General features: G+C 48.2%; 1 protein-coding gene across 3 annotated transcripts in view; it reads right to left on the reverse strand.

Annotated features, from left to right (window-relative positions):
- LOC309553845 (F-actin-capping protein subunit alpha-2) overlaps positions 1 to 22,456 on the reverse strand; it is a 162,987-nt gene that overhangs the window by 70,511 nt on the left and 70,020 nt on the right. The window contains exons 1-2 of one of the 3 annotated variants that reach the window (XM_082255313.1): positions 21,554 to 21,669; positions 11,773 to 11,836 (exon numbers count right to left, since the gene is read on the reverse strand). The exons of 1 other annotated variant lie outside the window; for it this stretch is intronic. In XM_082255313.1, coding sequence (XP_082111439.1) covers positions 11,773 to 11,836; positions 21,554 to 21,592 — 103 coding nt within the window. In that variant the 5' untranslated portion in view covers positions 21,593 to 21,669. Of the gene's footprint in view, positions 1 to 11,772; positions 11,837 to 21,553; positions 21,670 to 22,456 lie in introns of those variants that run through there. One more of the 3 variants, XM_082255314.1, reaches the window with a different exon arrangement.

Here is a 22,456-nt window from a genome sequence, read left to right on the forward strand (position 1 = left end):
GACGTACTCAGAGACCTGGTAGAGTGCGCCTTCACAGGGAAAGGAGAACCCTTCCCCTTCAAAGCATAGGCTTGCACAATGGTCTGTCTGATCCATTTGGCGATGGTCGCAGCCGACGCTGCCATGCCCTTCTGAGGACCCTCTGGAAGGACAAACAGAGAATCTGACTTGCGAAAGGATTTAATCGATGACAGGTAAACCCTGATCGCCCGAACAACATCCAAGGAATGCAAAGCCACCTCCTTTGGATGCTTAGGCTTCGCGCAAAGCGAAGGCAAGACAATGTCCTCATTGAGGTGAAATTCCAAGATCCTCTTCGGAAGAAAAGAAGGGTTAGGTCGTAAGACCACCTTATCCAAGTGAATCACCAAGTAGGGAGAGCTGCAGGACAAGGCCGCCAGCTCCGACACCCTGCGAGCCGAAGTGATCGCTACCAAAAAGGCAACCTTCTTGGACAACAGAGACAACGAGATCTCCCTGATCTTCTCAAAGGGAGCATGCTGCAACACGGACAGAACAAGGTTCAAGTCCCATGGAGGTAAAGGGTCCCTCCGAGGAGGGGCCAAATGGCGCACCCCTTGAACAAAGGTGCTAACCAAAGAATTAGACGCCACAGGGCGTTGAAAGAGAACGGCCAGCGCAGAAATCTGACCCTTAAATCGTGGCCAACGCCAAACGCTGGTCCACGCCCGTTTGAAGGAAGGCCAACACTCTCCATACCGAGTATGAGCGAGGGGAGTACCCCCTGGACTCACACCAGGCAAAATACGCCTTCCAAGTACGGTAGTAAATCTTCCCCGAAGAGGCCTTCCTAGCCTTGATCAAAGTGGGAATGACCTCAGGGGAGAGACCCCTATCCTTCAGGACCTGGCCTTCAACAGCCAGGCCGTTAAAGCCAGCGACTGTAAAGCAGGATGGAATATCGGTCCTTGAGACAGGAGATCTTCTCGAAGAGGTAGACGCCACGGAGCGTCGACCACCAGATTCACGAGGTCTGCGTACCAAGACCGGCGAGGCCAGTCTGGCGCCACCAGAATCACCGTGTGCGGTTCCGAGGTCAACCTGCGAAGGAACCTGGACAGCAGCTGAATCGGTGGAAAGGCATACATCAGACGATACCGATGCCAAGGCGCCACTAACGCGTCTGAGGCGTCTGCCCGAGGATCGCGCGTCCTTGCTACGAACCTTTCCACCTTGTTGTTTAGACGAGACGCGAACAGGTCCACATCTGGGGAACCCCACTTCGCGCACAACATCTGAAAAACATCCGGGTGAAGGGACCATTCTCCCTGGTCCAGGGTCTGGCGACTTAGATAATCCGCCTGCCAGTTCTCCACTCCCGGAATGTGAACTGCAGATATCGCCGGGACGTGCGTCTCGGCCCAAGACAGAATGTCGGCTACTTCCCAAGCCGCTCGGGCACTCCTGGTGCCCCCTTGGTGGTTGATGTAGGCCACCGCTGTGGCATTGCCCGTCTGCACCCGAACCGGACGGCCCTGAAGCCTGTCCGTCCAAAGCAGAAGGCAGAGATTTATTGCTCGCAATTCCAGAATGTTGATCGGAAGGGAGGATTCCTCCCCCGACCAAGTTCCCTGGGCGGACAGAACGCCCAGAACACCACCCCAGCCCGACAGGCTGGCATCCGTGGTGATCACCGTCCACGATAAAGGACGAAAAGACTTGCCCCCCCGACACCGCCGGGGACTGGAGCCACCACAAAAGACCCCTTCGGGTGAGGCGGCTCAACGAAATCCGCAGATCCAGAGATTGCGGACGCCCGTCCCACTTGGCCAGGATCTCCGCCTGAAGATTCCATGTGTGAAACTGGGCAAAGGGAATCGCCTCGAAAGCCGAGACCATCAATCCCATACATCCGCATACATGTCCGGATGGATGAGCACTGAGTGTCCCTAAGGGACCTGACTTTGTCCTGAAGTGTCCGGAGCTTGTCTTCCGGCAGGAAGACCTTCGCTTGAACAGAGTCCAGGATCATCCCCAGGTAGGGAAGACGAACCGACGGACACAGCGTCGACTTTGGAAAATTTATCGTCCAACCGAACTCCTGTAGAGTCTGCATCGTGACGGACAGGTCGTTCACCAGGCCCTGACTGGTCGCAGACCGAATCATGATATCGTCTAGATACCCCAAGACAGAGATGCCCTGGGCTCTCAACAAAGCCAGGACCGGCGCAAGCACCTTGGCGAAAACCCGCGGAGCCGAAGCGAGACCGAAGGGTAACGCCACGAATTGGTAATGATCCTCCGCAATAGCAAATCGAAGGTACCTCTGGTGACCCTCGAAAATGGGGATGTGAAGGTACGCATCCTTCAAGTCGATGGAGGCCATGAATTCCCCCAGAACCAGGGCAGCCACCACCGAGCGAAGGGATTCCATGCGGAACTTGCGAACCCGCACAAAGCGGTTCAGAGCTTTCAAGTCCAGAATCGGACGTACCTTGCCCTCCTTTCTGGGCACAGTGAACAGATTGGAGTAGAACCCCGAAATCTGTCCCGATGAGGCACCGGAACCACCACTCCCTGAGCCCGCAGGTCCCGCACCGCCAGGTGCAGATCCAGTAAAACGCTCCGGAGACAGCTGAAGATTTGAGGGAAAAAATCTGCTCGCCAGCCGAGAGAGAAACTCGATCTTGTATCCAGATCGAACGATTTCCTGAACCCACCTGTCCCGAATGCGGGCCAGCCAGGGTTGAAGAAAACCGAGCAAACGTCCCCCCACCCCAGAGCCGGGTGAGGGCGCCCCTTTAGGCCGAATTGGCATGGGCAGCGGACCCGGACTGGCCTGACTTCTGCTTACCCGCCCACGGCTTCTTCTGGGAGCCTTGGCCCTTGAAGGGCTTGCCCTTGTATTGCAACCTAAAGGCACAAAAGGACCCCTGAGAGGGCCTAAACGAGGTATTCTTCTTACCGCGAACAAACTTATTCTTGTGAGATTGGGGCAAGAGAGTGCTCTTACCCCCGGAAATTCCCTTTATCAGCGTATCCAAAGACTCGCCAAAAAGGCGAGAACCCGCGTAGGGCAAATTAGCTAAAGTCTAGCGAGAAGATTGGTCAACCGACCAACATTTCAGCCATATCAGGCGACGGTTCAATACTGCCACACTGGAGAGGCGTACAGCCAAAGGGACTAAATCCAAGTCCGCATCACACAAATACATGACACCCTGATGAATTTGATCCACCATAGCCAATGTTGTCGGCGGAGCAGAGTCAGCCACCAGGGTGCGTCTGAGCACCTGCGTCCAATCCGCAATAGCCTGGGCTGCCAAAATGGAAGAAAAAATATGCTTCAGCATAGAACCGGCAACCGTATAAGCATGACGGGCAAGAGACTCCAATCTCCTGTCCGTAGGGTCCCGGAACACAGGGGTATCCTCAGCAGGAATCGCAGTAGATTTATTCAACACCGCCACCGCGTGATCCACCTGAGGCGGCACACACCAACGCTCATCAGTGGTGGGAGTAAAGGGATAACGCAGCTTGAACTTACTTGGCACAGTAAAAGGCTTCTTCAAATTGCGCCATTGCTCATCAACAGCGCGCTGAAATTCCGTAGGGCAGGGAAAAACCTGCGCGGTTTTGCGCTTCCTTTGCGTCCCATAAGAGGACATCAAAGCAGGAGGACATGGTTCATCCTGCAAATGCAGTGTTTCTTTGAAAGAAGCAACCAACTCATCCATGAGTGCAAGCTCTTCAGGCGAGCCAGGGGGAGAATTATCAACCCCTTCTACCTCAGCCTCACCCTCAGACCCCCCAAGGTCCAGAGATGACTGAGACCCTGAGAAGGGCACTCCAGCCATAGCAGCCCCATCGCCATCTGAATCAGAGGAAATAGACAATCTGGGCCGTTTTGCGGATCGATCAGCCATTAGCATCTGCACCTGAGAAGCCAAGTTCGCCACAATAGCAGCCAGATTAGCCCCCTCGGGGGATGCAGCAGCCCCTTGGCCCCCCACCAAGGTGGGAGGAAACTTGCAATCCTGAGAATCCATGCCCCAGCAATAATAGGAAAAAGGAGTACTGCCCCTTTGAGACTGCGGCGAGCGTAGCCCACCGCACACTACAGTATGTAGCGACCCCCACAGGGATAAGAACACTGAGCAGGGAAATACAGGATAAGGAAAGGTAAAAACCTGGAGAGACCACACAGGCTGCTGCCACCGATCGCTGTCCCAGAGCAAAAGGAAGTGATGCAATGACTGACCGCCCTATAAAGCCTATGCAGGCTACACAAACATGGCCGCTTGGCTGAGGCATTTTTGGGCAATGAGAAAATGGCGCCGACATGTGTCTGTATGATCGACCGCCGCCAAAATGGCGGCGTTTGGTGCCAAAACAACGCGCCCTACCACACAGGGCCGGACACCACAATTCTGCCGCAAAAAAATGGCGGACCGCATTAGCAGCCGCCGCACAGCATGTCTAAGCCCAGTCTGCCCACACAGTACACATAACAGAGCGGGAGAGCCCCCCCCCCCCCCCCCGCAGCCCGCAGCCCACAGAAAGGCAGCTATTCCACACAGGAATCTGACAGGGAGCTCAGCACATACGCAGACATGCAGGGTCACACAGTCACAGACTGACACCCAAAACAGACAGGTCCCCACATAGAAATGCACTTACCAGTCCAGGTGGCGTGGGGAGCCTTCTCCAGCGACCAAACCGCTGTACTGAGGACAGGGAGTGTCGCAGCCAGGACGCAGTGGAACTGCGGTGCGAAACCGCAAATGGCTTCCGGTGAGGTAGCCACCTCACAGGCAGCATCCCTGCAGCGAACAGGGATGGGTCGTTCAATATGCCAGGAAAACCTGAGCTGAACGCTCGATGGCAGGCTGGGGAACCCCTGGCCCTGAGCCCTGGGATCCAGGGTGGCCAGTCCGAGGCCCAGCTCCGCATGATCATCTTCATCCGAAGAAACAAAACTAATGCTGAGAAAAAGAACAGCTAGTAAAAGAAAGAGAAAAATACTCAAAATAAAATCAAAAGAGGATAGAAGGCTGAGACTGAGAGCCCCAGCACAGGATCAGCCAGCTACTCCTAAGCTAGGCATTAGAAACTGAGTTGAGAATACAGGAAGCAGGGAGGTATTGACTGAGGGGACCGCCCCCTAGGGGTGTGATATGCTAAAAGCTTTTATATTAACAAATCTTGTTGCCTAGCTACTTCTACGGAGCAAAGGTCAATACCCCATTAGTGAAGATTATGAAGTGGCGGCGACTGTCGGAGGACGTAAGAGAAATAGGGTTTCCATCCGTCCAGATTTGACAGATCGGATGTCAGTGGACATGTCTCCGCTAACATCCGATGCCCCATAGAGATGCATGGGGGGGGGGGCATTCAGATCCACCAAAAAAACTGACAGGCGGATCTGATTTTGACTGGTCTTGAATCTATGTCTATGGACCTCAAAAACGCATTCAAATTGGACCAAAGTAGTGCAGAGACTACTTTGAAGTAGTTGCGACTTGAAGTCGCACAGATATGAACGGTATTCATTGGAAATCATAGAGTACGACCTGTCATGAGACTTTGCAGTCCCAAGTCGCAGGACAAGTCGCACAAGTGTGAAAGGGACCTTACATGTACCCAGTGAAGTGACTAACCTCAGGTGATACACAGATGAAAATGCCTCTTATATCGGTTGTAACCATTTATTTGAAGCCATTTCTCCTTTAGAAGCTTCTAACATATACAGATCAAAAGGATTCTTTTTTCAGCTCTAGCAGGCAAAGGGTGGGGAGTTGACACACACTACAGTGCTAGAGCACAGAGCTACAGAAAAAGTTGAAATCTGAGAGGGAATGGAAACACCCATGATATAGAGAATTATACACAGCTTTGGGGAGGCTGTCGTGTCGCTCTTAATTTTAGATTTTCCCTCTCAGTGACAATGGTCACCAGTACAAAAAGAGGGGTATATCTCACCAAAGGGGACACTTAAATCAATACTAATTTGACATAGGGTAACCCATCCCCACTTTATCAAAAAACATAGGAAAAATAAAGCTTTGCCTGGAGATACATTTTACCTTGAACCCTATCGTAGCCTAACATTAACTTAATTCTTTAAAATCCAAAAATACCTCAGCTCGTTGAAAATATTAACCCATGCTGAGCTTCAAACTGATGCTCTAAATAACCAAAAACAAGAAGTGCTAATACAGATGATCCCAGATGTAATGGATTTGATAGAATACAGAGCATTATTTAGTTTTGAATGAAGTACAGCTTTTACAGCTGAGGCTCAGTTATAGATTCCTCAATTATTCTTCTCCTGACATCAATTTACTAGACAAGAGTGAAGGGAACACAACATTTTTTTTTCTTTAGTAGAGAGTAGGAGAAGGTTAGAACCCCTGGAGGTTCCTGTTTTGACAATAGGAAGTGAGAGTAAACCTATCTAGCAAGAGGCAAAGAAACAGCAGCACACTGATCTTCCCAGGTAATTGCTGTGCAGGGGGCATGTCAGCACAAGTCTGATGACTATAGTACAGGCAGGCAGTGCACTCAAGTAGAAGGCAAGGACAAAATAACTAACCATGCTGGAAAGGATGTGCTTACATGCCTAGTGTGGTTAATTTGAAATAGGAAAGCAGAGAGACTGGTGGGGTCATCCGGTATTTCACACAAAGCAAGCAACGCAAAGAGAACAGAATAGACACTCCTCAGAAACATGAGTTGTTGCAGGGTGAATACCTCCTAAACCGTGCAGGTTTAGGAGATATTAATTTTATCTACAGGTAATCCTTATTACAGGCTTACCTGTAGGTAAAAACTAAAAAGCGGAATATACTACCGCTTTAATGCCTGAGCCAGTAAAGGAATAATTCCTCAAGGTCTACTTGTCAAGCATTGTCATTTGCTTGAAAAAAAGCACAAGAAACTTTTTGCAGATATGCAACAATAAGACTGTAGTAAAAGCAAGATTTTAATTTTGTATGGTTGCTGTGCTTTTCTTTACAATATTTATTCTTTGCCAAAAATGAAACAAAATGGGATTTTTTACTTACCGTAAAATCTGTTTCTCTGACGTTCATTGATGGACACAGCTACTGATATTCTTAACCACTGGGTTACACTGCCCCCTACAGGAGTAGGACACCAGGCAGAAAAAAAAAAAAAAAAAAAAAAAAAAAAAAAATCGGGCTACGCCTATGGGCAGTCCCAGGGGGTATACTCCCTCTCTCTGCTTTAGGTACTCAGTTTTGTTACAAGCAGTGTCAGAGAAAATACAACTCGGAAGAGGGGTGGGTGCTGTGTCCGTTAATGAACATCAGAGAAATGGATTTTACTGCAAGTCAAAAATACCATTTTCTCTTTGGTTCATCGGCGTCGCCCGAAGGTAGACCCCATCAAGCACAGCACTCCTATGCAAGTCCGAAGGAATGACCATCTGCTGGACAGCAGGAGGCTAATTGCAGCCTGCAGTTTCTGGAGTTTGTCCAGAGGAAGGAGTACTCTGGCTAACGCCGAGTCCAGAGTCAGACCTAGATAGTCTAATTTCATGGAAGGAACCGAGGCAGACTTCTGAAGACTTAGAATCCAGCTGAACTTCGTCAACTTCTCCTACTTGCCACCAGCGCAGAAGAAGAAGGTCATCCAAGTAGCCCAGGACCACGATCCCCTGCTGACGCAACAATGCCGGCATTGAGGCCAACATTTTCGTGAAAACCCGAGGAGCGGAGGCGAGACCAAAAGAGTAACGCCACAAACCGATAACGCTCCTCTCCAAAGGCAAAGTGGAGGAAGCGCTGGGTGACACATATTGGAATGTGAAGGTAAGCCTCCTTGTTAAATGGGGGCAAGAAAAAATCCCCCTGATGCAGGGAAGTCACCACCGTGCGAACAGACTCCTTTTCTAACTTCTGCACCTGCACAAGCAGTTCAGCACCTTGCGATCCAGGTTTAGAGGCACCTTGCTTTCCTTTCTGGGGAATGTAAACAGGTTTGAGTAAAACCCCTGAAAACGTTCCGAAGTCGGAACGGGAAAAATCACCCCTTGAAGTAAAAGGTCTTGCACCGCCCCAAAGAGAGCCTGCAAGCGCACTGGGGACAGTCGCACGTTGGAAGAATATAACCTTTCCGGAGGGTAAGAACAAAACTCGATCTTGTAGCCAGACCGTATGACTTTGTGGATTCACTTGTCTTGTACCAGGGAAGTCCACGGGTCCAGGAACCAGCAAAGAAGTCTTCCGCACCCCAGATACAGGTGAGGGCACACCTTCAAGTTGAAGGAGCCTTTTCCTCGGGTCTGGAGAAGCCCGCTCTCGACTTGCCAGACCAAGTTCACTTGCATACTCCAGAGGAGGCACTGAAGAGCTTCGATCCCCTGTCAGTCGACCCTGAGGGACAAAAAAAAAAAAACACGTCTTATAAGCCGAGAAGGAGGGCCCACGTCTACGACGAGGGTCCTTACCCTTAGTAGCCTGTGGAAGAACAGTACTCCTATCAGCCAGGTCCTTAAAGGCTGGGGACTCTTCAACCGGAATCATGGCTGCCTTGTTTAATCTGGAAACCAGAGTGTCCACCACCGGTGGAACAGTGCACTTCTTAAGAAAGTGCTCCTTATAGGGGTATCGCCTAGCAAAGCGCTTAGGGACCCCAAGGGGACGCTTTGGTCGTCCCCATTCTGTAGTGACAATTCTGTCAAAATAGGAGGGGAAAGACTACACCTCTGCCAATCAGGAGTGCCAAAGGGGACCTGCGCCTCTGTCGCAGCTGCGTCCTCCATCTTTAAGGTCTCACGCACAGATACAATCAGTGCGTCCCCCAGCGCTTTTTTTGTGCATGGTTGCAGAAATGGAGGAATCCTTCTCAGTATCTGGGAATTCAGGGAGCGTGGTCGCAGACCCATGCAGGGTGACCCACATCCGTGGTGGCCAAATCAGATTCAGGATCTGAGAGGACAGAAAAGGTAGGGGAAGGCAAGGGGGGGGGGGCGCTTTTTTGCCAGCCTGTCGCCCAAAAGCCAACTCAACCCAGGACACAAAAGGACTCCAGGATTGCCGTCAGCACGTCGATGGAAGGTTGGGACCCGGATGGCCCCGCAGCCTCAGAGAGGGGATCAGGTGGGGAGAGTGCTCTAAAAAAGACTGCATGAGTCACTAGGGGGACCCCACAAAAAAGTGTAAAACACTAATAAGAGACACCCCCAGCACTCTGGCAGCAGACCCAGTTGCCAGTCACAGAGCCCCAATCAGTCCTCAGCAGAAAAGGGAGAGGACCCCACCAGACTCACCACCCAGCAGAAACCAGGCACCACAGCCACCAGTAGAATCTGCGCTGCACGTACGGCGATCAGGAAAGGATCCAGGAATCAGCACCAGGGGATGAGGAGGGGCTCCCACCACCGAAATCGACGCCCATAGTGCTCCACTGTCATGGCCGCCGCTGTTTTCAATGACAAACCACTGCAAAATTACCGCCGGACTACACAAACATGGCCATTGTGCATTGCAGCACAAGGGCTACAAAAAATGGCAGCACCACAAGGCTCCCAGGGACCCAGGAGGGATCCCTGGGCCTCAGGACAGGCACAAGCAGGGCGGGGACCCTGGCAGGAGCCCCCACCAGGTTCAACCCCCCCCCCCACACACACACAGCTGAAAGGTGAGGGGGTGCCTAACGGGAAAAAGAGGAACCCGGGGGTTCCGACTGTCCCATGGAGGGGTCCCCGTTTCCACCCAAAAACCCTCCAGGGGGAGGGGGGGGGGGGGAACAGCCACTCACCATACCAGGAACCAGGTGGGAACCACTCCAGACAGAACCTCCAGCTATCAAAATGGGGGGGGGGTGGGGCTGTTGGCCGGGAGGAACACTGCAACTCAGGCCGAGACCTAGTTGTATGTGCCCACACGAGGCATTTAACTCGCAGATGTCATATCCGGTCCAGACAGGAAGTGAGGTTTCATGTCATCTGGTCTTGAGAGACTTCCATCCCTCTGCCTACCACCTTAGGAGCTGAAAACTACTTCCATGGTAATGATCGTAGGAGGAATCAGGATCAGGATCTTCTTGTAAAGCCTGAACAGGTCTGTTTGCTATATGGCAATTCAGACCCATTTGATCTGGTGAGAGCCCACTTTTACTGTTCACTTGGTGTTGGGATTCTTTTCATCACGTTTGGATTTATATATGTATACCAACAAGATGGATCACTTCTTTGGGACTTCTATTTAAGCCCTATTTCAGTATTGGATTTTATTTTACAATATCCTATATATTTTATATATGTTCAATTGTACTCTTGTATATTATGTACACTCATTAGCGCTGCACTTTTTTCTTCCACTTGTTATTTTATAATTTGTTTATCAATTATGTTGTGCTGGCAGCTTGACTTGTTTTGGTACTAGCGCTTTCTAGACACTTTTTTACTATTTAACTCGCAGGCCAGCCCCTGTCCAGTAGGGCTAGGTCGCGGCCAAACTAGCACGGAGCTGAGGTCTGCACCTGCTCACTGGCCAGACTGGGGTGACCACGGATCTAGATTATCCAGCCTATCGCCCGGTCCGGCAGTTGATTGTAGATCTCAAAGGAAAAACCAGGAGAAAAAAAATCTATCTAAAAGAAAAAATTCTGCCAGGACCAGAGATCCCAGCAAGGAACTAGGTCCTTACTCCTGACTAGGCAGAAAAAAACAAAAACAAAAAAGAACGAAAAAAAAAAACTGGGTATCTATAGCAGAGAGAGGGCATATACCGCCTGGGACTGCCTATAGCAATAGCCAGACTTTTTCTGCCTAGCATCCTACCAATGGTTAAAGCGGAGTTCCACCCAAAAGTGGAACTTCCGCTTTAGGGAGTCCTAACCCCCCGACATGCCACATTTGGCATGTCATTTTTTGGGGGGGGGGGGGAGCGGGTACCTAGTTTTGACAGGTACCCGCTCCCACTTCCGCTCGGAGCGCCGCGGCGCCCTGAGCGGAAGTTCTCCTCTCCCCCTCCCTCCCTGCAATCTTCTGGGACACGTCAGTGGTCCCAGAAGATTGCCGGCCAATCACGGCGCGCAGCGCGACTCGCGCATGCGCAGTGGGTACCCGGCTGTGAAGCCGCAAACTGTAACAGCCGGGTGCCCACAGCAGTGATGCCGGCGCCGAGGGAGAGGATCGAGGCTTCCGGCGGCCGCATCGCTGGACCATTGGACAGGTGAGTAAATGGCTGGAACTCCGCTTTAAGAATATTGGGAGCTGTGTCCGTCAATGAACAAAAAGAGAAATATGTCCAAATCAACTGCTCTGTTGAAAGTTATTATTTAGATTACCCTGGAAACCAGAGGGGCTGTAGTGCATTTTAAAATACTGCTTATTGTTCTCATCGGTTAGGGCTGGTTCACACCGTAGCGATGTCAGACATGTGCAGTGCAAATCACATGCGATATCTGTGCGATGCAAATTCAGCCATACATAAAGATTGCATGGCTGAATTTGCATCACATTCGGACCAAACTCGTGCACCAGAATCAGATTGCATAGGTGTTCACACCCATGCGATCCGATTCCTGTCCAAATTGACAGTTCACACTGCGATATGCGAACTAATCTGGGGGGGGGGGGGGGGGGTGCGGGTGTCATTAACTTTGTATGGACACTCCCAGCGGGTTTGCATAGGGCAGTGTGAACTGCCTGCGAGTCGGGTGCGATGCGGAAACCCACAGTGGAATCACAGGGTTCCCGCATCGCACCAATGTGAACTGAGCCTAAATGTCAAACAAAGAGTGTGGTGATCAGATTGCCAAATGAACGGAGTTACTCACCATTAAATACTTCGTTGAATTCCCCTGGTGGAGCATGGATAATGAATTGTGCTGCTACACGTACCTGATAAAAAAGAAAAAAATTGAATAAATTTCCAATGACTCAACACAACACTAAAATGTACTTGACATTCTGCTACACTAACAGCTTGTGTACACTGGGGAGAATTTCTCCAAATTGAAATAGACGGAATCTAGAGCAACTCTTCATAACAACCAATCAGCTTCTATATTCAGTTTGTTCAGTTAAGCTTTGCAAATGAAATCTAGAAACTGGTTTGTTGCCATGCACAGCTGCTCCAGATTTTGTTTGCTCTAGTTTTCATAAAATCCTCTCTAAATTTTTTAATTTCTACTGTCTCAGTAAGCCCTACTTTGCAAAAGAAAACACAACTAAGTAAATTATTATCTGTGTGGAAGTAGTTGTCTCTCTGCAGTGATACAGTATGGAGCTCTTCTGAGTCAGAGTGCAGATTGAGTTCTGCTCATTGGAAAGTTCTAGCTTCAATTCTGCAGGGTTAGGCGATGTTGGCAGCAGGGCTGGTCAACATACTGCAGACAGCCTGCTGCTTCCACACAGATATCAACATTGCTCTGCAGCGTATGCCAGGGCTGAGGTTTTCTACTGTTGCTGAGAAACAAACAAGGAAAAAAGAGATTTACCATGTATATTTTTACTGCACTCCAGTGTATCTGGACTGAGAATTATCTGGTTTGTAGACTGGTCAGGAATGTACAGCAAAAGCCCCACATCGTTCCCCTGATTTGGATGTAAATACTCTCAAATTAAAGCTGAAAGTCTGCAGTTAGAGCACATCTTGTTTGTTTCATTTCAAATCCATTGTGGTGGTGTATAGAGCCAAAAAGATTAGAATTGTGTCGATGTCCCAATATTTATGGACCCGACTGTATTTGATCGATAAAGATACACATCGGGAAGTGGATTTCAATTGATAGTTGGAATATACGAATCCAAAATTATCAAAACGCCTCTCTTTTCACCATGCAATCCCATAATGCAATCAAATTCATGATCCAGTGTTAATTTGTCAACTAAATAAACAAGATTTTAGTAAACTAAAATACAAATAAAAAAAAATTCAGGTGACTAAAATAGGACTAAAACTAAAATGCCATTTTATTTTAAAGACTATGATTAAAATTAAATTGATGTCAAAATTAACATTACTCAGCTGGCCTTTTCTAAATCAGCAACACAATTCCATCCCCAGCCTACAGTGCATTGCGAAAGTATTCAGCCCCCTTGAACTTTGACCTTTTGCCACATTTCAGGCTTCAAACAAAGATATAAAACTAATTTTTTTTTTTTTGAAGAATCAACAACAAAGTGGGACACAATCATGAAGTGGAACGAAATTTATTGGATATTTCAAACTTTGTAAATAAAAAACTGAAAAATTGGACGTGCAAAATTATTCAGCCCCTTTACTTTCAGTGCAGCAAACTCTCTCTAGAAGTTCAGTAAGGATCTCTGAATGTTGACCTAAATGACTAATGATGATAGAATCCACCTGTGTGTAATCAAGTCTCTGTATAAATGCACCAGCACTGCGATAGTCTCAGAGGTCTGTTTAAAGCGCAGAGAGCATCATGAAGAACAAGGAACACACCAGGCAGGTCGGAGATACTGTTGTGGAGAAGTTTAAAGCTGGATTTGGATACAAAAAGATTTCCCAAGCTTTAAACATCCCAAGGAGCACTGTGCAAGCGATAATATTGAAATGGAAGGAGTATCAGACCACTGCAAATCTACGAAGACCTGGCCATCCCTCTAAACTTTCAGCTCATACAAGGAGAAGACTGATCAGAGATGCAGCCAAGAGGCCCATGATCACTCTGGATGAACTGCAGAGATCTACAGCTGAGGTGGGAGACTCTGTCCATAGGACAGCAATCAGTCGTATACTGCACAAATCTGACCTTTATGGAAGAGTGGCAAGAAGAAAGCCATTTCTTAAAGATATCCATAAAAAGTGTCGTTTAAAGTTTGCCACAAGCCACCTGGGAGACACACCAAACATGTGGAAGAAGGTGCTCTGGTCAGATGAAACCAAAATCGAACCTTTTGGCAACAATGCAAAATGTTATGTTTGGCGTAAAAGCAACACAGCTCATCACCCTGAACACACCATCCCCACTGTCAAACATGGTGGTGGCAGCATCATGGTTTGGGCCTGCTTTTCTTCAGCAGGGACAGGGAAGATGGTTAAAATTGATGGGAAGATGGATGGAGCCAAATACAGGACCATTCTGGAAGAAAACCTGATGGAGTCTGCAAAAGACCTAAAACTGGGATGGAGATTTGTCTTCCAACAAGACAATGATCCAAAACATAAAGCAAAATCTACAATGGAATGGTTCACAAATAAACATATCCAGGTGTTAGAATGGCCAAGTCAAAGTCCAGAGCTGAATCCAATCGAGAATCCGTGGAAAGAACTGAAAACTGCTGTTCACAAACGCTCTCCATCCAACCTCACTGAGCTCGAGCGGTTTTGCAAGGAGGAATGGGCAAAAATTTCAGTCTCTCGATGTGCAAAACTGATAGAGACATACCCCAAGCGACTTACAGCTGTAATCGCAGAAAAAGGTGGCGTAACAAATTAACTTAAGGGGGCTGAATAATTTGCACGCCCAATTTCTCAGTTTTTTATTTGTTAAAAAAGTTTGAAATATCCAATAAATTTCGTTCCACTTCATGATTGTGTCCCACTTGTTGTTGATTCTTCAAAAAAAATTACAGTTTTATATATTTATGTTAGAAGCCTGAAATGTGGCAAAAGGTCGAAAAGTTCAAGGGGGCCGAATACTTTCGCAATGCACTGTATATTAATAGCACATTTAAGTTGAACATGTATTGTACTACCACATAAAAATAAGTAGGGGCATCTATTAAGTTGCTGAAAGAAAAAACAAACAAACAAATTAAAGGCTTTTCTTATTTTTCTAATGCTCCATTTCACACCTAGTATCGTTTTCAGGCGTTTTTTTTGCAGGTGTTTGGAGGCAGGCAATGACATAAAAAAAAAAAAAAAACGCTTGTAATCTGCCAAAAAAAAAAAAAAAAAAAAAAAAAAAAGCTTATGTACTTTTTAGAGCTTCAGGCGTTTTGCTTCAGGTGAGAAAACACTCAGATGTGAATAGGGGCCAATGAAATTAATGGGATTTTGCTTGTTGGGCATTTTGAGACTTCAGGGATGAGCGTTTTCTAGGAGCTGAAATACAACAACATATTTAGGTAATATGTGTAATGTCATTACAGCCAATAGAGTTTACAGTTTTTTTTATTTTAAAGTTGCATTTGATTGTCGACTAAAGCAAAACGCCAGAAGCTCAAAAATTTACATGAGAAACCCCTCAAAAAAAAAAAAACAAAAAAAAAAAAAAAAAACACCTAAAAACAAATACGCATAGGTGTGAATGGAGCTTTATACACCATAAATAACATGTTATTACACTGAACAAAATTATAAAAAAACGTAACTTGTTTTTGCCCCCATTTTTCATGAGCTAAACTCAAAGATCGAAGACTTTCTATGTACACAAAAGGCCTATTTCTCTCAAATATTGTTCACAAATCTGTCTAAGGCCCCTTTCACACCAGCGGACCGTTCAGATCTGCTGTCCGTTTTTCAGGCAGATCTGAACGGATGCCCCATGCATCTCTATGGGGCATCGGATGTCAGCAGAAACATGTCCGCTGACATCCGATCCATCAAATCTGGACAGAAGGAAACCCTATTTTCCACTCGTCTAGCAGATCAGATGAGAACGGACAGACGGTCTGTTCCCATCCAATTCCCCCATAGAGAACAGTGGGACCTGACAGCTGTGTCTCTGCATGCAGCGCGGAGACAGCTGCCTCCTGCCTGCTCAGCGGGGGTTTGGCGGATCGATCCCCCGCTGAGAAAAACCGAGTCCGTCGACGGACTCCCATGTGTGAAAGGGGCCTTAGGATGGCAATAATAAAAGGCCACTCTAAAATGTGCAGTTTGATCACACAGCACAATGCCACAGATGTTGCAAGTTTTGAGGGAGCGTGTAATTGGCATGCTGACTGCAGGAATGTCCACCTGAGCTGTTGCCCATAAATTGAATGTTCATTTCTCTACCGTAAGCCATGTCCAAAGGGGTTTCAGAGAATTTGGCATTACATCCAACTGGCCTCACAAATCACAGACCACGTGTAACCACACAAGCCCAGGACCTCCACATCCGGCTTCTTTACCTCTAAGATCTGAGACCAGCCACCCAGACAGCTGCTGCAACAAACAGTTTGCGCAATCAAAGAATTTCTGCACAAACTGCCAAAAACCGTCTCAGGGAAGCTCATCTGCATGCTAGTCATCCTCATCGCGGTCTCGACCTGACTGCAGTTCATGGTCGTAACGAACTTGAGTGGGAAAATGCTCACATTCTATGGCGCCTGGCAATTTGGAGAGGTGTTCTCTTCAAGGATGAATCCTGTTTTTCACTGTACTGGGCAGATGGCAGACAGCGTGTAGTATGGCGTTGTGTGGGTGAGTGGTTTGCGACGTTGTGGATGGAGTGGCCCATGGTGGCGGTGGGGTTATGGTATGGGCAGGCGTATGTTATAGACAATGAACACAGGTGTATTTTATTCATGGCATCTTGAATGCACAGAGATACCGTGATGAGATCCTGATGCCCTCAGGCCACCCTCATGAAGTCTGCTACTGATTGTTTGGTCAGAGCCATTCACACCAGTGGCCTGCTGGAGGTCATTTTGCAGGGCTCAGGCAGTGCTCATCCTGTTCCTCCTTGCACAAAGGAGCATATACGGGTCCTGCTGATGGGTTAGGGACCTTCTACAGCCCTGTCCAGCTCTCCTAAACCAACTGCCTGTCTTCTGGAATCTCCTTCATGCACTTGAGCCTGTGCTGGGAGACACAGCATACCTTCTGATTGATGTGCCATCCTGGAGGAGTTGGAATGCCTGTGCAACCTCTATAGGGTCCAGGAATCACCTCACGCTACCAGTAGTGACACTGACCCTAGCCAAATGCAAAACTAGTGAAAAACAGTCAGAAAAGATGAGTAGGGAAAACAAATGTTAGTCACCTCCACCTTTAAAACCATTCCTGTTTTGGAGGTCGTGTCATTATTGCCCATCTAGTGCACCTGTTAATGTCATTAACACCAAAGCAGCTGAAACTGATTAACCACTTGCCGACCGCCGCACGACTATCTACGTCGGCGGTCAGCCCCTCACAGGCAAACTAACGTAGGGCTACGTTGCTTGCTTGTGAGCAAGCTCCCGCGTGGTCACGGACCCCCCCCCCCCCGCGCGTGTGACCAGTGGACCCGATGTCCGCCGGCCACTCGACGATCGGCGGGGGAGAGGGAGAATGTCAGGCAGCTTGTGTAAACAAGCCACCTGTCATTCTCCTCGGTGTAAAGACACTGATCACACGGATCTAGTATGTAGATCCGTTGATCAGTGTCCTTACAGCTCAAGCCACAGCCAATCACAGTAGAAAGCACGCCCCTAGGGACACACACAGCCCCTCCCTCCCAAATAAAGTTAACCCCTTCACTACCAGTGTATTTTTACAGTAACAGTGCATATATATAGCACTGATTACTGTAGAAATGTCACTGGTAACCCCAAAAGTGTCAAAAATGTCAGTCAAGGGTCCGATCTGTCCGCCGCAATGTCGCAGTACCGCAAAAAAAAAAAAAAAAAAAAAAAAATAAATCGCAGATCGCCGCCATTACGCGTTAAAAAAAAAACAACAAAAATTACAAAAATCTTTCCCTTTGTTAGTAAACGCGATAACTTTTGCGCAAACCAATCAAAATACGCTTTTTGCGATTTTTTTTTTTACCAAACATATGTAGCATAAAACAAATTGGCCGAAAATGTTAAAAAATTTTGATTTTTACATTTTTTTTGGGGGGAATTTCATATAAAAAAAATGTGAAAAATATTGTTATTTTTGCAAAATTTACGCTCTTTTTTTGTTTATAGCGCGTGATCAAAAAATCGCACAGGTGATCAAATACCACCAAAAGAAAGCTCTGTTTGTGGGAAAAAAAGGACGCCAAATTCGTTTAGGTACAGCGTCGCACGACCGCGCAATTGTCCGTTAAAGTCACGCAGTGCCGAATCGCAAAATACCCCCTGGTCGGAATGGGGGTAAAATCTTCCGGGGCTTAAGTGGTTAACAACCCCCCTCTGCTACTTAACTGACCAGAGAAGAATCCCAGGAGTTTAATTGACTTGATGCTAAACTCTAATTAAAAAGTGTATATATATATATATATATATATATATATATATATATATATATATATATATATATATATATATATATATATATATATATATATCGCCTCGGGTGAAAGTGGTTATACCAGGATCATGGCTGCAGCTGCATTTTCAGCTGGTGACCGGCTTTCATGTAAAAGTGATAGAGTGGCTCAAAAATCCACCCAATCACTTTTACAGGGCACAGAAATGGGCCTCCTCACAAGCCATTGGGAAGCCCAGGACCACAGCAAATGGTCAGGTTGGCTGCAGAAAGAGGAAAGGGAGGAACATCAGCTCCTCCCCATCCTCCAATGAATGAAGCTGGAAGCAACAGGAATTACATTTTCAGTGCTGTGTTTCCTTGGCTGATCTTGGTTTGGAGGCAGAGGAAAGAGCAGGGGTGTTCATCCACTGTGACAGCAATAATGTCAGGATCCCCTCAGATGCTCAGTGTACTGCCGAAAGCCAAAGCCAGTCGCTGCCACATCCCCTCCACAGCCTGGCGCTCCAATGAGCATGGGGGGGGGGGGGGGGGGGAGGAGAGCACAGAGCACAGACTGACAGCTCTCTGCTCAGTGAAGACTGAGAGCTGAGCGATCAGCTGTCATGTGATCGCTCACTTCTCAGTCTTCGAGACGGCAGCAGACAGATGCAACTTTAAATTGATGCTGCATCCACATAGATAAGTATGCGTTTGTTTTTTTCTTAATCCTGCACTTCATGTTTTAACCGCTTCAGCTCCAGAAGGTTTTACCCTCTTTATGACCAGGCCATTTTTTTGCTATGCGGCACTTAGGGATGCACCGATCCGACTTTTTTGGACCCGATACCGATATCTGGCGTTGTGAAATCGCTGATACCGGAACCGATCCAGAGCTACACACAAATCAAGCGGCGGGAGTACAGGCAAAGCCGCTGCTTCATGTGTACGGCTCCCCCATTCACAGGCGGAGTGCATCTGATATCACTCCGCCTGTGACCCGGACGAATACTGGAAGTAGTGGCTCCCATCCCATACTACTACTGCACCTAGTACGGGATGGCTGAGCCGTTACTAAGCAGAAACCGGATCGGCCAATGTTACCGATCCCCCGATCCATCTAAAATGGCCATATCGGCGCCGATATCCGATCTGAACATCGGATCGGTGCATCCCTAGCGGCACTGTGTTACTTTAACTGACAATTGTCATGAAATGGTGTACCCAAATGAAATTTATAAAATAAATTCAAACAAATATAGCTTTCTTTTGGTGGTATTTGACCACTTTTGGGTTTATATTTTTTATTATATAAATAAAAAAATGACAAAACAAATATTTTTTACTTCCAAGTTCCTGCTATAAAACATCCCATAAAAAAAATCTAATCTCTTAAATTTTGGGCAAAATGTATTCTGCTAGGTCTTTGGTAAAAAAAAAAAAAAAAAAAGTGTATACTGATTGGTTTTGTGTGAAATGATATAGATATATATATATATATATATTTTTTTTTTTTTCTTCATATTAGTAATGCCAGCAATCAGTGACCTATAATTGGACTGTGAGAGTGCAGTGGGCAACCTGACACTGGGGGGGGCACTGTCTACCACTAACATTACCTGTGCCATTATTACAGTGATCAGAGCTAATATGCACTGTCACTGTACTAATGACATTGGACAGGAAGGCGTTAACATCTAGGGCAATCAAGAGGTTAAAGTGTTACTAAAGCCTTGTTTTTATTAAAATAACAAATGCCTATACTTACTGTACCTGCTCTGTGGAATGGTTTTGCACAGAGCAGTCCCGATCCCCCTCTTCTGGGGTCCCCAGCCGGCGCTCCAGGTCCCTCCTCTTCTGCGGGTGCCCTAACAGAAAGTTGCTTTTCATGGGGGCACATGTGCGCTCTCGATCTCAAATCCAACAGCTGTGTCCACTGACAGCGGTGGGAACCGCTGCACTCGTGCACATCGCTGGATCGGGCTCAGGTAAGAAAAAAGGGGGGGGGTCTGGGGGGAGAGCTGCAGCACAAAAGATTTTTCACCTTAATGCATTGAATCCTTAAGGCTTTAGAACCACTTTAAATATGTGCCTAACACGTGTGTGTGTGTATAGATCCCCTGTCACTGAACACAGCTCTGTGTTGTTTACACTCACAGAGCTGTGTTCAGAAAAGCTCAAAGATGATCACCAGGTGCCAGGGGTCAATCATTGGCCAGGACCTGTTGATTCGTCACAGCACAGCCAAGCCAGCGGGCGTGCACATCACATAATAGGTACACGATCCAACGCAGGGAGGCCGCTTTGCCACTGTACATCCTTGTGATGTGGTCAGCGGGCAGTTAAAGCAGATCCGAACCCTCCTATCCTTTCCCAAGCCAAGGAAGCCTCAATATTAGCCTTTGTTTGATCTTCAACTGCCATGGTGCTACATGTGATCAGTTATGACACCAGAAAATTGGTGGTTTGACAGTTCGGTTGAGAGCACAAACAATGTGACAATTACATTGGGGGGTGGTGAGCAGTGACAAGGGGGAGGGGGTGACCAGTGGCAAGGAAGGGGGGGTTAGTGACAAGGAGGGGGGGGTCAGCAGTGACAGTGAGAGGGGAGTGCAAGGTGTGCAGTGAAAGGGGGATGCGGTGACAAGGAGGGGGGGGGGGGGGGTCAGCAGTGACAAGGAGGGGGGGGGGGTCAGCAGTGACAAGGAGGGGGGGGGGGGGTCAGCAGTGACAAGGAGGGGGGGGGGGTCGGCAGTGACAGTGAGAGGGGGGTTCAAGGTGTGCAGTGACGGGGGGGTCAGCAGTGACGGGGGGTCAGCAGTGACAAGGAGGGGGGGGGGGTCAGCAGTGACAAGGAGGGGGGGGGGGTCAGCAGTGACAAGGAGGAGGGGGGGTTCAGCAGTGACAAGGAGGGGGGGGGGGTCAGCAGTGACAAGGAGGGGGGTGCAAGGTGTGCAGTGACAGGGGGATGCGGTGATAAGGGGGGGTGCAGGGTAAGCAGTTACAGGGGGGGGTGAGCAGTGACAGGGGGCAGGAACAAGGGGGGTGCAGGGTGAGCACAGTGACGGGGGCAGTAACAGGGGGGTGCAGGGTGAGCAGTGACAGGGGGGGCAGTAACAAGGCAGTGACAGGGGGGTGCAGGGTGAGCAGTGACAGGGGGGGGGGTGAGCAGTGACAGGGGGCAGTAACAGGGGGGTGCAGGGTGAGCAGTGACAGGGGGGGCAGTAACAAGGCAGTGACAGGGGGGAGGGGGTGTCCCAGACACTGACAGCCATCCACAGTGTGCTCCGGCCGGGTCTCCGCCCTTCTGCCTCCTATTTTCGGCTGAGGCCGTACAAGGAGCGGACCGGCTGGGAGGAAGAAGAGGCGGAAATCAGCCAACCCCACCCTGACCGGAGCCCACTCACCTGAGACACCTCACCCCACCCCCACATCCCGGGGTCCCCCCGCACCCCTCCCTCTACCAGAAGGCCGCTCATCCTTCACACACATCACACAGCACCGACCTTCTCCTCATCAGACAGCTGTTCCTCCACATCCGCCATCTTCTTCACCCCCTTTTCCTGACTGACTGCGCGCGACACATGTGGGCGGAGTCTCACGTCTCCCTTCACGGCCCGCCCACAGGAGAAGTGACGGCCGCGCGCTGTGCTGGGACAGAGGCGGGACCGGAGGAGGGGACTTGTAAAGGTTTGGCTGAGACGTCATGTTCCAGAACAGCGCCCCCACTGGCCGCACTGCACTAGTTCAGTGTAATGCTGCTCCAGCCTACCCACCAAAAAATTTAGAGTCAGCAGCTACAAATAGTGCAGCTGCTGACTTTTACCATTGGGGAACTTTACTCCAGGGATCCCACGGTGTCCTCACACATGCCCATTATTCAGGTGCCAAATGTGGCAGCGGAGAGGTGGCGGAGGCAGATAGGCATAGCTTGTACTTTTGGATGGAGCTCCACTTTAAAAATAATTGACAAATAATAATTCTAAAGTGATAAGAACCCCTATTCCTGCTGGAGCCTTTTTTGCTCTCATAGTAAAATGCGCGTTAGGCCTGAAAATTAGTTTAATCCTCTGGATTTTCTGGAAGCAGAGACCCTGGAAAATAAAATGGTAGTGCCAAATTTTTCTATATCACACAATATTAGTCTTACAGTTTATTAATACTATATTTTCAGTAAAATATACTTATAAATATATTTAAGTTCATTTTAGTCCACGCTACTAAAGGAAAACAGTAAAAAAACAACAAAAAAAAAAACATGTTATACTTACCTGCTCTGTGTAATGGTTGTGCACAGAGCAGCCGCAATCCTTTTCTGCCAAAATAGCCGACTCGCCAAAATCTCCAACCACGTCACTTCAGGTATTTCTCCAGCAGCAGTAATTGGAGATTTAGACAGCGTAAACACT

This window comes from Pelophylax lessonae (assembly GCF_965119305.1).
Source record: "Pelophylax lessonae genome assembly, chromosome: 4".
In the NCBI taxonomy this organism is placed as follows: Eukaryota; Metazoa; Chordata; class Amphibia; order Anura; family Ranidae; genus Pelophylax; species Pelophylax lessonae.